At 39.8% G+C, this 13,863-nt stretch overlaps 1 protein-coding gene across 5 annotated transcripts in view; it reads left to right on the forward strand.

Moving 5' to 3' along the window:
• Window positions 1-13,863, forward strand: part of ppfibp2b (PPFIA binding protein 2b) — a 94,725-nt gene that overhangs the window by 40,972 nt on the left and 39,890 nt on the right. For 4 of the 5 annotated variants that reach the window (XM_086301925.1, XM_086301926.1, XM_086301927.1 and 1 more), the window contains exons 4-5: window positions 8,219-8,305; window positions 10,270-10,383. In XM_086301925.1, the coding sequence (XP_086158051.1) occupies window positions 8,219-8,305; window positions 10,270-10,383 (201 nt within the window). Of the gene's footprint in view, window positions 1-311; window positions 547-8,218; window positions 8,306-10,269; window positions 10,384-13,863 lie in introns of those variants that run through there. The other variant, XM_086301929.1, reaches the window with a different exon arrangement.

A 13,863-nucleotide genomic window follows, 5' to 3' on the forward strand; every position in this document is an offset into this window, starting at 1 on the left:
AGAGCGAGAGAGAGAAAAGAGGGGGAACGATTCAAAAGTGAAGAAAGGAAGAAAAGAGAAGGAGAAGGGGAAAGGAAGGAGGGCAAAGGAGGGGGACCGACAACTCCAACCAAACGGGAATAAAAGAGGGCGTGGAGAAGGCAGAGAGCGTCCAGGGAAAAGGACAAATAAGTTGGAAAGTGAAGAAGGGGAGTAAGTAGGGAGAGGGAGAGAAAAAGAGGGAAAACACAGTGGGACTAAAGAAGGAAAGAGAGAAGTAGGAGGAGGGGGACCAAGCAGGGGGGAGTTTTCCCTCTGAGGAGGCAGAGATCATAAAAAGCCCTCCTCCACAGCTGTGAACATCGCAGTCACACGCACACTTGCATGACAGTACTCACATGCTGCAGCAGTTTGCTCAGTCCACTGTTAGTTTGTGAAACTTGCACATAAGACACACTCAGAGGCTGATAGTCCCATAAGAACACAAGAAAATAGGAAGGGCAGCAATGGGCTGGGAGCATGGAGACTCCCATTGACTTCTACAGACACTTCTCCTGGCTGAAAAAGGTGAGTTAGGGTTTGTTTATATGCTCCTTCTCCTGCGTCTTCTTCTTCCCCCCTTTTTAAATATATTCGTGTCTGTCCGTGTTGCACATTCCTTTCATTAGGTTGATGCCTCGGAGGAAACTTTTAGTTGGAAAACAGAGAGAGGGGAGAGATGTTTGAAGGAGAAGCTGCCGTCGCAAAGCAGTTGTTCCACTTTAGATGCCTGACATTGTCCTGCTGTTATTGTTTTATTTCCTGGCGACGGACTTTGTGATGTAATTTCCCTCAGCTCAAGAGCTGGACTGCATCTCCTGTTGTTGTTGTGTTATGAAGGCACGCATCCACGAGGACTGTGTTATCAGATTGGAAATATTCACTATCAGCTGATTGTTGTTGTCAAAGCAGTGTCTAATGCTCTGGGGGTTAAGCAGAGAGAGACTTAGCGCTGCAGGATCTGTGTTGTAAAGACCTGTGAGCAAGTCTTTAACTGATGAGATACCACATTTGTCTGATTTACTTAGGCTTATTTAATTTATCTTTAAAATCGTGAAGCTATGCTGCTTTTAAGCATGCTAGTGTTTTACATTATTGCAGTTTCTTTCTTCAAGATGTGACCTTTAAACTAACATTCACAGATCATTCACAGAGTTCCAGCAACTGCTAAGGTCAATGGCAAAGATCTCAAGGTGACAGTAAATCAGCTTATGCTGTTTTTATTGATGCCTCTCTCTGGGATTTATTCTGTGAATATATATGATAAGAAATTAATTGTGCAAAGTTTTCTTCACTGAAGGTGTCGCTCTGTCTCTTTTAAGGGGCTTCTTCACATGCTTAAAAGATTTTGCTGCATTTTGCCTCATTCACATCATTCTGCATTACTTCCTATCTGTTTCTCTAATATCTAACATTTAACGCTAAAACGTTATTCTACTCGGACTTCTCTGACACAGTGACTCATCAGAATAATAGAAAGTTTAAGCCTGTCAGTGAGTCCCCCTAGACTTCCATGAGCCTTGTGTCATTTTTATGGATTATTATTTTATATTTTGCCACAGTGGACGTATATTTTGAGAAATGACTCTTCACCAGGGCAGAGAATGTGTAAAAACAGGCTCTTTGTTTGACTTCTTGAAGTAGACCTGGACTGAAGACATGTTGGCCAGTCTGCACTTCATCACACTAATTCAAAAGGCTGTGAGAGGGTCAGGACTTGGTTATAAGGTTAGATAAGAGCATCTTACCACTTGGCCACCAGATGGTGAGTTACACTTCTAGGAACGTTATTAGGTCAGTTTTATCTTTTAGCTAAATGAGTGAGATGAATAACTTTCATTTCAAAGTTTGCTGGGATAAAAAATATCCATTCATCTTTTACTGCTTATCCAGGTCCGGTAGGAGGGTTCAGCACTCTAAGCAAAAAAGCACAGACTTCCCTCATTGCATTCATAAAGTCACCAGTCAAGAGGTTTGCTAAACTTACCCCAAACTAAGGTTTATTAATGGCTCAATCTGGAGCACTGATACAATCAGTTGTCTACCTCCAGTGCACTGAACAAATGTGGGTCCCAGGGTCCCACAACAGCAAAGCTGCCATTTATAAATTGTTCCAGATACGACTACAGTGATAAACAAGTTTATTAGACCAGTGTAAGGCTTTTTATGTTTCTGTAATGATCAATGCACCAGTGTGCAGAAGTTCAGGCCTTTTGACTTTCTTCTGTTAATTATTTTTATTCAGTTTCACTCACTTCTCTATTGATATTAATTGTGTTTTATTGTTATACAGCACTTTGTGGCTTTTATGTCTTTGAAAAGCACCATATAAATAAAGTTCACTTCCTTACTTACTAATCAAAATTCTATTTTTAAAGCTAAAATACAATTATCGTTGCTATCTATGAATTTTCAAATGTAGTGCTTTACAAAAAAAACTCCAGAGAGCACAGTTATTTACTTGCATTTGAAAATTTTGTTTTAATGTTTGAATTGATTAACTTTTGATTTCTCAGAGAAGTCCAGTGCGCCAGCTCAAATTTGGGCATCAAAATCGGAACTCAGTTAATTCAGTGTTTTTATGACAGTTGGTCTGATACAATTGTTAAATAAGCACTGTACATATTTACTTCAGATAATGAGGACCAAATTAGCAAAGAGTTTTAAAGAGCAAATTAGGTGATCATTTTGTTTAATGCGTGTGTGATGGTTACTTCCAGACAGAGAAAAGGCCATTTATTTTAGTAGTATACTAAACCAGCTATCATTCCCTTCTCCCACACTGCCAGCTTGGTCCTGTTTCCTTTTTCTTTGTCTTTTTTTAAACAAACGTAACAGTAAACAGCTGTTTTCATCTTCGAATTGCTGAGGCTAACGTGATTATAGTGGTAAGATCAAGATGAAGGTTAATCAAACTTGGATATGGAGAAACAGAAATGACAATTCATCCTAAATGCCACTGACTCACCTTCAGATTCACTTTCCACACTCAGTGGGACTGTTTACTGTCAAGCTGAGCAGACAGCAAATTGAATTGGACTTTAAATTGCATTTAGAGACACTGTGGTGTGACTAGAGAGAATACCTAAGCTAATGTGCTGCACACGCTGCTGCAGCGCTAAATCGAATGAGCACTCACGACTCAGATTAGGGCCAACGAGGGACGAAAACCAAAAACTAAAAGCATTTGGTTTTGGATAGAAGGTCAGGCTTTGACTTTGAAAGTGAGCAGTAAAATTCTACATGAATTCTGTGGACGTACATGTTACCTGCTTACAGAGCGCTGACCTTTGGAGCACTTTTATGTGAATCACTTAAAGTAGGTGGGTAGTGTGCTGCATGCTGTCATGCATTCTTAGACACTGGGATCACGCCACTGTATGTCATTACAGTTCCACCCATTCCACTGGCCACAACATTTATTGTGAATACACCGAGAAAAGTACGACTAATAAAACATGTCTGTATTCATTCCAGTGTAATCATTTATATTGAGTGGATAGTGTTTCCTCTCCTCTTGTGCAAAGCCTTGTTAAATATTTGGTCTGCTGCAGTGAAGTGTACTCACTTTATATAAATTGTACTAGAACTATGATTCGAATTTCATTAGTGTTGAACAAAATATGAATTTTATGGTCCTGTTTTTTGAGAGAACATCCTGAAAAAACTCAAAAGGTAATTTCATATTTAGCTCTAAATGATTTAAATATTTTCCTAGCTGATTAGAGGAATTATTTCACTATTTCACTATTATCATAAATACCTGATTTAATATATTTGAATAAAAATGTGCTGTGTAAGCAAAAACCACTCAAGGTAATGGGTCAGTATTTATTTAACTGATGCTCCACCCTGTTTTTACTTGTACTGGAAGCACTTTTACTTCATGATACAAACTGAAACGCCTCTAAAAACGTAATATTTTCTAGGTTCACAGAGAGAACCTGTTTAATTAAATTTTTACTGCTACTAATATTCTAGTAGTTTTCAGCTAAATTTCCCAGATTTAGTCAGAAGTGCTAATGGAAAACTCAAGGAAACTGAAAAAACAACTGCAGAACTGTAATATATGATGATAGTGCAAAGACATTACACTGTGGCCCCAAATCGTCTTGCTCTGTCCATTCTCACTCAATCCACCAGGCGATAACAGATAAAAACAGACTGGCCTGGTTTCTTTTATCGGTCCATTCAAACGCTGTGTCATCACCACCCTGAAATGGCCTTGCTTCTCTTCGGTCTTCTGATGGGAAGATCTGTGATTACAGCAGATTTCCCACTGGAATGAGAAACTGTAAATGTAACATTATTACAGCCTTACATTTTATAACTTAAGAGACACTCTGAAAGAAACAGTTTGTCCCCCACCCCCTTTCTACCCCCGTCTCTGTTTAATTTCAAGTCTGATAATGGGTTTAATGCATCCATATGGTCCACGTCAGGTGACCTAGCTGGTGTACATCCTGTGACCTCAGCTTCAGACAGTTCATCCAGGATTACAGGCTGATTTTAGGGTTTTTCATCTGTGTGCTGAGACGGCCTTTGAGGGATGAAAGAGACTGATAAGGTTTTGGAAGCTCACTAATGTGCCTTGAAGCTAAAGTTTAGAGTAGTTGTTGTGGCATCAGATAAGAGTTTCAGCTAAAAGCACAAAAAAAACCCTCGATGTTTACGTTTTCTTTAAAACTGGGTCATCGTCATGATAGTAGGAAAGGTCGGCTTCTTGTAGCAAACAGTTACATTTACACTGCTGCATATTTTAGCCTAAAGGCGTTTTATATATTTATTTTTTCTGGACTTTGAAGCTAGTTAAGCTAATCGTAGTTTAGATGGGTGTGGAGTGGATTTTTGGCAGTAAGAGGCTTAAATGTTGATTGCTTAAATGACAGTAATGGTTGTGGGGATTGTTGGCAAATCTGGGCCCCCTCAAATCTTTAGGGACAGATGCAGAAAGTTCCACCGACACACGATCATCATTGTACAAGAAAACACTGCAGATGCCATAATCAGCATAGTCTGTGGTTAAAAATGAAATATCATTTAATTCCACCAAAAACACGATGAGCTTTTCTTGAAGAAAAATATTTAACAAATGAAATATATATTTTTCCTGTCCTCTCTGGACTGTCTCATGCCCTACAGAACATGGACGCATTCAGTGTTTAGTTCTTTGTAGTAATCCTGTAGTAGTCCTGAGCAACCTCAGCATTCATCTAAAATGCAATTTGAACTCCTACAGGACAAACGCGACCATCTCATGTTTGCAAATTGGTTGTTAACTTAAGCTTTAGTATCACCAGTGGGATGTTTGATGAATACAGCTACCTGCTGCTGATGGAAATCAGTGGTAACCAAGTTCAGTACTTCAGATATTAAAACAAACTAATTGTTTTAGCCAAAATGTGCTAACAGCTGAGGTGAACTGCAGTGCTGAGCGATGACAATGTGGTTTTACTACTACAAGTGATTTTAACATTATCCACAGTCATTTGATTGATTGTAATAATTGATAATAATAATTGTCATACTTAATTCAGGCCTAAATTTCACACACAGTCTTGATATATTACCAGAATGACCATCAGTTCCTTTACAGCTGCTACTGCTTTCTGTCATTTCAGGTGGAAACAGATCTATAATGGACTTTTGGGCTGGTGTCAATACTAGTGTTTCAAGTAGTCATATACAAGGTTCATACTTTTATAGCATATATCCACACTGGATGTTTGGTGGTGAGAGGGAAAAACACAATCAAACATGTAGAAGCAGGTGCAAGTGAAATTATCTTAAACACAAGTAAACACAGACATGGTTGAGATGAGCACCAGAATGGAGAAGAGAGGTGATTTAAGTGACTCTGGAAATGGCACGGTTGTTGATGCCAAACAAGGTGGTCGGAACATTTAAGAAACTGCTGATCTACTTTTCCCAAATAAAACAGAGTTTGCAGAGCCTGAAATGGTCTGAAAAAAGAAAACATCCGGTGATTTCCCTGTGTGAAAATGCCCAGCTGATGTAAGACGTCAACGGTAACTCAAAGACTCACTCCTTACAACCAAGATTTGTTGAAGAGCACTTCTGAATGCGCAGCACTTCAAAACATGAAGCAGATGAGAACTAGGAGAAGACCACACCAAGTGCCTTCCTGATTGCTGATCACATACATCCCTTTAATGACCACAGTGTACCTTATCTCCTGACAGCTGTTTCCAGCAGGATGGCACGCCATGTCTGAAAGCTCAAATCATTTCAAACTGGTGTCTTGAACATGACGATGCGTTCACTGTGCTCAAATGGCCTCCAGAGTCACCAGATACCAATCCAGCAGAGCACCTCTGGGATCATAGATGTTTAACTGACAGCTGTCATGTCAGTATACACCAAAACCTCTGAGGAATGTTTCCAGCACCTTCTTGAATCTGGTTTAAAAGAAATAGCAAGATTTCTGTTAAGGGCAAACATAGTGTTGAAGCTCCAGTTTTAAGAGCTCATTCGGTTTGAGCTGTAATGTAGTATTGCTGTTTCCCACACAGTCTTTGTTTGGCATTGATACAGTGTTACTGGCCAGTACACGTCACTCTGTTTCTTAACATTATGTAGGGTTAGCACAAAGCTAAATCTCAGCTGCAGTTTAACAGGCCTGCAAGTGCAAACTGATTTAGCCAAAGTGTTTCTAACAACAGGTGGTATTTCTAATCTTGCTGACAGAAGCAGAAAATATCATCTTATCATAAGAATGTTTTCCTCTCTTTCCAAATGTTTGCAGCAGCATGTTGGGGAGCGGAGGAGCCAGCAGCATTCAAACACATTCTGACTCTTAAAGCTGAGCAGAGAAATGGAAACAGGACAGACATCATCATTCAGGAATAAAGCCATTTAAAAATTGTTCGGCTTGACTTTCATTTTCACTTCCTGAGTTGTGGAGTGCATAATTCTGCCATAACCTTAATAGCAGGGTAATAAGGAACTGGCAAAAGAACTTCTGACCAAAGGGAAATGTCTCTTTCACTGTTTGCATGTTCTTAAGTTCACATTAGAAAGCATTTCTATTTCGACACAGAGCCTGACACGGCTTTTTCTCCTGACAGGCTGCTGCAAATACATTGATATCTGATATGTTTTGTTAGACTTACAGTAGTCAGAGATGAAAAAGGTGGAAATTATAGCACAAGCTTTAGCACAATGTCGATGATTTGGCTCCGCTATCCTGCTATTTCCAGATTAACAGAAGTCAGATGAGTCAGATGATGTTTCATAACTTCGTATCATGTGCTTTGTGAAAAATGTGTATTTATACAGCATCGGCTCTGTGAGTTCCTTGTGCAAGAGTCAGCAGTCTTGCCCAGACCAGCTCTGGACATTAAGCGAGAGGATTATGTGTACAGCTTGGTTCTTTGTCAAACTCTGAAGCATCAGCAGCGCAAAAAATCAGCAATATTCTGACATTTATATGCATTTAACGTTAGCAGCTAAGCCATATTACTGGCTGTTTATAATCTTACTGTATAGATATTTCAGTCTGACTACCTGTAATCTAACAGTTTACACGTCTTTGTATTTTAAATTCAACATTGGCAATATGTATGTTTGCTGAATCATGCTTTTTGCTTTTGTTCAAAGCATCCCAGACAAAGTAAATAAGTTATTTTCTGACTTCAACAGCACTTTTTATAATGTATTTGTGCAGTTTTGTGAATAATAGATACTCTTTTCTGCTTTAGAGAACCTAGTTGTATCTGGCTTATGAGTAGCTAGATGAAATTGCCCCTGTAGCGCATCCCCCCCGTTTGTTGGGTGGTTAAGGTGTAATTCAGCATCAGACCTGCCAAATTTAGCTTCCATGTGCCAAACTAAGATGTTTAGGATGAGCAGGCATCTATTCATCTGTGGTTTAGACAAATAAACACTCATTAGGAAGCTTTTGTTGCAGGCTAACAAGTTGTCATCTCCACCTCTCACATACACACCAAAAAAGCCACTGACTAAAATCCGCTAACAGAAGCTTGGAAACGGTCACCTTGGCTACCTTCATTTTTTCTATACAGTCTTTGGTGTAAACAAGACTGCAGTTTTGCTGATTTAGGGACAGAGGATGTGCCTCTCTGCTTCAGTGCTTGAAGATAAAAATAAGCCATCCCTTATCTTTCATCCTTAACCTCTTCATGAACTTTGTGTGTTTCTTCTGTGTGCATTTGTCCAGGTGAACCTCTGTTCTCCAGCCAACAATGAAACTTACCAAGAACGACTGCTTCGCCTAGAGGGAGACAAGGAGTCTCTGGTGCTACAGGTCAGATATTTCTTATCTATCTAAGTTATAGACGGTGTCAACTGAACATTTAATACAAAGACACATACAGTATGTACGCAACGTGCCTATGCTGCCTGTGTACTTTCATATCACATTTTCAGAGTGTACTTTTTCTTTGCTGTCCCAGTTTGCTTGTTCAGATGTGGTTGTAATTATTTTGGCATGCACAACTACATCTAACTTTTTGATCCCTGCCATAAATGAGCCAGGAGACTGTCTGGCAGGATTTGTTCCACGCTGGAAAAACATCTTGTCCTTTAATCTGTAATCCTGTGAGTTCAGATATTTCGTGTTATTTCATAACAAAACATGTCCGGACACCTTCGAAAGTATGTGAGGGTGTTTACATACGACTCGTGCAGTAACCGCCAGCGCCTAGTCGGCTGCAGTAAAGATGATTATATGTCATCTAACTATATGATGTCAGGAGGTGCTCTGTGCTGTCAAAACTCTTTAATAGCCAGTTCATGCAGCTGTGATTTCCACAGTCTGTCTTTACATCCCTCCTAGTTAATTTGTCGTTTTGGAACTGCCCCTTTATGCTCTCCGTGTCTCTGTGTATGTTTGTTTTATGCTCTGGGGAAGCCCACGCGAGCGGATGATTTTTTTTTGATGATAAGTGCACCACCCGTCTGGACAACCCCGGTTTGCAAAGTTTTCACAAAGTCCACATCTCGTTCGTTACCACCACCACCACCACCCGCACACCTACTTCTTACACATTCCTCAACTGACACTGCCCGTGATTGGTTGAGATCCAAGTGAACCGGGGCTTGTTTTTACTGACTGGTGATTTAATTGGCTGTGGACAGTTTGCCCCTCCGTAGTGCCTTCCTGCCTTTTCACCTGCCTCTACTTTAAGACTGCTTATGTGAAGCTTTGTCTTGCTTCAGCGTGTGCTAGTATAGACACACTCTGTGGTTAGTAACTAACTTCCTTCTAGCTTTGTCGAGAGCATTCACCTCTGTTTGTGTGTGTGTGGCTCAGAGGAAGGAGGTAAGGGGTATTTTTAACTTTTGTCTTTAGCATTTGGAGTTTATACAGTCATATCAAGATCACGCCGTGTTGTTTCTTTATTTTTACTTACTTTATCTTTGCGTCATGTTTGTCAAGCGTTAGTGGTATCCATGTTTTTGGTGCGAAACCTAACACAAGGCTCTTAGACGTGACTCATTCAGATACTTGTTCATTCATTTACTCACTTGTTCATGGTTCATCAGTGCCAGGGAGGGCAGGTTTAGCAGACCAGTCCCTCTGTAATAACACATGTTCATGTTCTGTTAGCGGTTACAAGTGTCAAGCCAAAAACTTGACAAAATATTCTTTTGTGCCAGAGCAATGTGCGACAGGACGTGGCTGCAGGGGTAAAAATCAGAGAAACTGAAGTGACAGAGAGTCAGCTGCTGTCAGATGGATTTGGCATCGTTTAGGTGAACAGGAGGGATCTTTGAGTGTGTGTGTGGGTGCACGTTTGGCAGGAGGTGAATGGGTTGTCAGAGAGATTATAGTAAGTGTGCAATACATTCCTAGGTGACAGACTGCTGAGTAAATGTGTGTGTGTTGGTTTGGAGTTGAAGTATGTGATGATGTGTTCTTTTATGTGGATTGAAAGAAGAAAAAGACATAAAGACACAAACATAAACCAAAAGCTGTGGACTTTTGAATATGTAGGGTAGACTCAAACTGATAATATTTGTCTATCACAGGTATTAGTACTATTATACAGTATATATAGCATATTATATAGTACTATAGTAATAGTAATTCTATCTCCCATAAAAACTTGTATCAGTGACTAAAATCCAGTATCCAGTGTAGCAGAAACAATGTTTACCAACTAAAACTCCTGCATATTTCTATCTATTTTTTCCTTATCTTAAGCATGTGATCAGCCAGCGCTCTCTGAGGACGGTGTAATACAGTATGACTGTGTCACCCACCAGGTGAGCGTTCTGACCGACCAGGTGGAGGCCCAGGGAGAGAAGATCAGAGACCTAGAAAGTTCTTTGGAGGAACACCGCCAGAAACTGGCCTCCACTGAAGAAATGCTCCAACAGGTAAAGCACGTGTTTATAAACCTGTCACAGAAAAATGTTGAACAGATGAAATATTATTGTTTGCATGTTGCTTGATCCACCCTGGAGGGATTCTGATGCTACAGTACAGACAATATGGCAAGAAAATGGCATTTGTAGTAATAGACTGCATAAAAGGTGGACATGGCCTTTGTGGTTTCTGGATGTCATTGTTAGCATTTTGGCTAACACTGTGGCTCAACTAAAGGCAGCAAGCTAGGCTAGCAGAGAGTGAAATCATCTGTAAAATTTAGATTTCACCACTAACTTTGGGACTTTTAACAAAGGAGCCAGTGGTAATGGTGACTCACTTTGTGGAACTAGCCTCAAGTTGATTTTAGATGAACTGCAGTTTGTTTGGTTCTCTGTACTAGTTTAATTTCAATCAATTAAGAAAGCTGTTTTAACCCCCGTATATAAAAAATATTGCTATAACAGTATTAACACAGGGTCTCTACAGAGGGCCGTAGCTGTTTGTTCTCAGTGCAAACTGCATCAGCCTAAAGAGGAGAGTGTATTATATTTAAAACACTAAATGTGGTCTCAAATGGTGCCCAGACAGATGGTAACTGAAAATGAAACTATGACAGAGGTCATACTTATTGAGTTGACCTTGTTGTCACTTGGCGTGTCTTTTTTCTGTTTTACGTTAGAGCAAATACCAAGTCGCTGACTTCAGGTGATAGCAGGGAGTTATCCAACAGGATGTTCAGAGTGACTAAAGTGCAGGAGTGAGTTGTTACTGTAAATGAATAAATAAAGGAGTGGCGCAGTGTTTTATTGAGGGTTCCAGTTTGATTTTATGCTCGCTGGCCTCCTTTGACTCTGTCCCTGTTTAGCTGTGTGGTGGGTATAACAGAGACATCAAAACAACTAGATTTTAAAGGGTCAAAGCTCGAAGTTACTCAGTGTTCAGTGAGATGTAATGAGATTAGACAGAGTTTACTCTTACAGTACAGTGAGTTTGAAGGTGACCTTTTTAGATAAAGGATGTAAAATGTTCTGCTACCAGCTATGTCCCATTCATCGGATGTAATCCACTAATGTTGACTTTACATTAATGCAACTGCTGTCGGTCCTGGAGGGATGAGAATCAGTCAAAACATAGAAATAAAGCCCAGATTTCAGCAGCAGATACACGAAACCGAAAAAAGGTTTCCATAAACGTGGTTTTTAAAACATGAGCAGCGGTGAAATCCTGTGTGTTTCAAAAGCATTACTGAAAGATGTTGACAGAAAATGGGCCAGTCTGATTATTAAATATTCATTTCATTACAACATCTGGTAAACTGTGAGTACATTTATAACATAGGTTAATAACAAAGGGATATATTTGGAAACCGACAGAGCATTGAAGGTCTATTTAAACTGGACTAAGAGCAAGCGAATAAAAAGAAGAATACACTTTGAATTGATCAAAGCCTTTGTGTCGGTACAATGTGGCCTATGAGTTATCAAAGATTTATTTTTAACATCAAAGCAATTTTCATATAACTTCTATATAATCTATCTCTCTATATGTACATACTTTGTCCTTAACTGAAAAGAATTGTCAAAGCATCAAGCCTTTGGGGTTTTTTGAATATGAAAATTAATGTCAAATACAGACTATATTAATCCTGCGTGAAGATCTCAGTCACATGTTGCAAAATGTGTGCAAGGCGAACAGAGGCAACAGTTGAATCTGTATTGTTTTATAGTTTTGTTGTCTTCAGTATCAGGAAACAGATAAATACTATCTCATGTGCATCAACGTCTGTCCTTACTGAAAATCCCATTAGTATGCGCTCCTAAGCACTTAGCACTTTAAGGCACTGCTGGACAATAATTGTAGAGCAAAGTGCAGTAAATGGAAAGTTTATTCAGCCGGCCAGTCTTTGGATTTCTCTACTGCTGCCCACAGTAGGTCATAATTCTGAAGCAGTCTTCTAGTCGTTTCAGTTGTTTTGGTTGCCGTCACCAGTGAGGCAAGCTCGTGAGCTCTGCCAAGCTGGACACAACAAGCCTGCAGCTCTGTGCATCACAGAATCAGGCTTCTGTTTAGACTCCTCAACAGGCTCTTTGTCCTCCTCGCTGTCGGCACAGAGGATAAAAAGGCCACAGCCCCCAAATAAATACCCCACCGCGGCCGTGACGTTTTTCTCCCTCATCCAGCCACCCTTTGTTATCTATTAGTTATTGCTGTTGATGTTTTTTCAAGTGATCTAAACCAGTTTTAGGTAAAAACACAGGAGGAATAAAACATCTCTCTCTCTTTTTTTTAAAAAAAATCTCTGCTGCTACTGATCTTCTTTTTGGTTTGTGACTTGACTTTTGTGGTGTTTCCTGGTTTTAGCTGCACTGATCTGCAGCTGTCGTCCTGGTTTGTGGTTGTTTGTTAGTAGCTGCGAGTGGTTCCCTTTTACAGTTTACGACCGCTGCTCAAATAGTTAATCTGATATGAGATGTTTGGTTTGCAGAGATGAGGGCTGAGTGAGGAGAAAGATAACTGTGGACCGGTGTTTTCAGTTTCTATCTCGTCTGTTGTGTCTGTTGTATTTTATTATCAGTTATGTACCTCTTAAATCTTCTCCGTGCATAATTACAGGGCATGTTTGAAGGATTTAAAAGGTGGCAAACACGTCTGCTTCTGCAGTGTCTAATACACAAGTATGAGTACACTGGTTTGGATCATACCGAGGTTGTGACACACGATAAATTCATCTTCTGATTTCTGCGGGTTTATGTTTTCACATAAAATCACATTTATATTTTAATGCTTTCATTAGCAAAAGTGGGGAAAAAAAACAAAATGAAGATTTTGAAAAACAAAATATCAGCAAAGCTCCGGATTGTTGGATGCTAAGTTAGTTGACTTTACCTCCTAGGACATTTTGGGTTATTTAGACCAAAATACTCAATTTTGCTCTACAAGGGCCTGATATCCACTTACGAGGACATTATACTGCTACTGTTCTTTCAAAATTTTAAACGAATATCCTAATACGTGGCTCTTATTTTTCTTAAAAACAAAAGTAAGGTAAAAAAAATCTGGTAATTCTTTGTTTTTACATTCATCGGGCCCCAATATGCCCAAATATCAAAGAGAAATTAAAAATGCATGCTGTGGAAGAGTTCAGGTCTTAGGAGGCTAAGGCAGGGGTGTCCAACTCCGTGCCCGGTGTCCTGCAGGTTTTAGATGTGTCCTTGATCCAGTACAGCTGATCTAAATGGTTAAATGACCTCCTCAACATGTCTTGAAGTGACTGGTAATGAACTAATCATTCGATTCAGGTGTGTTGACCCAGGATGATACCTAAAACCTATAGGACACTGGCCCTTGAGGCCTGGAGTTGGACACCCCTGACTTAAGAACTCTCCACAGATGTTTGAAGCTTAGATTATTCCCAGAAAATGGGAAAAAGTGAAGTGCAGCACCTTCAAGTGGACAGTCAGCATGAAGCCGAAAAACAAAAAGTTGTA

This window comes from Aulonocara sp. 'chitande type north' Nkhata Bay, linkage group LG7 (assembly GCF_057382095.1).
Source record: "Aulonocara sp. 'chitande type north' Nkhata Bay isolate Kocher_YH1m ecotype deep benthic linkage group LG7, A_spYH_male_GT1.1, whole genome shotgun sequence".
Lineage (NCBI taxonomy): Eukaryota > Metazoa > Chordata > Actinopteri > Cichliformes > Cichlidae > Aulonocara > Aulonocara sp. 'chitande type north' Nkhata Bay.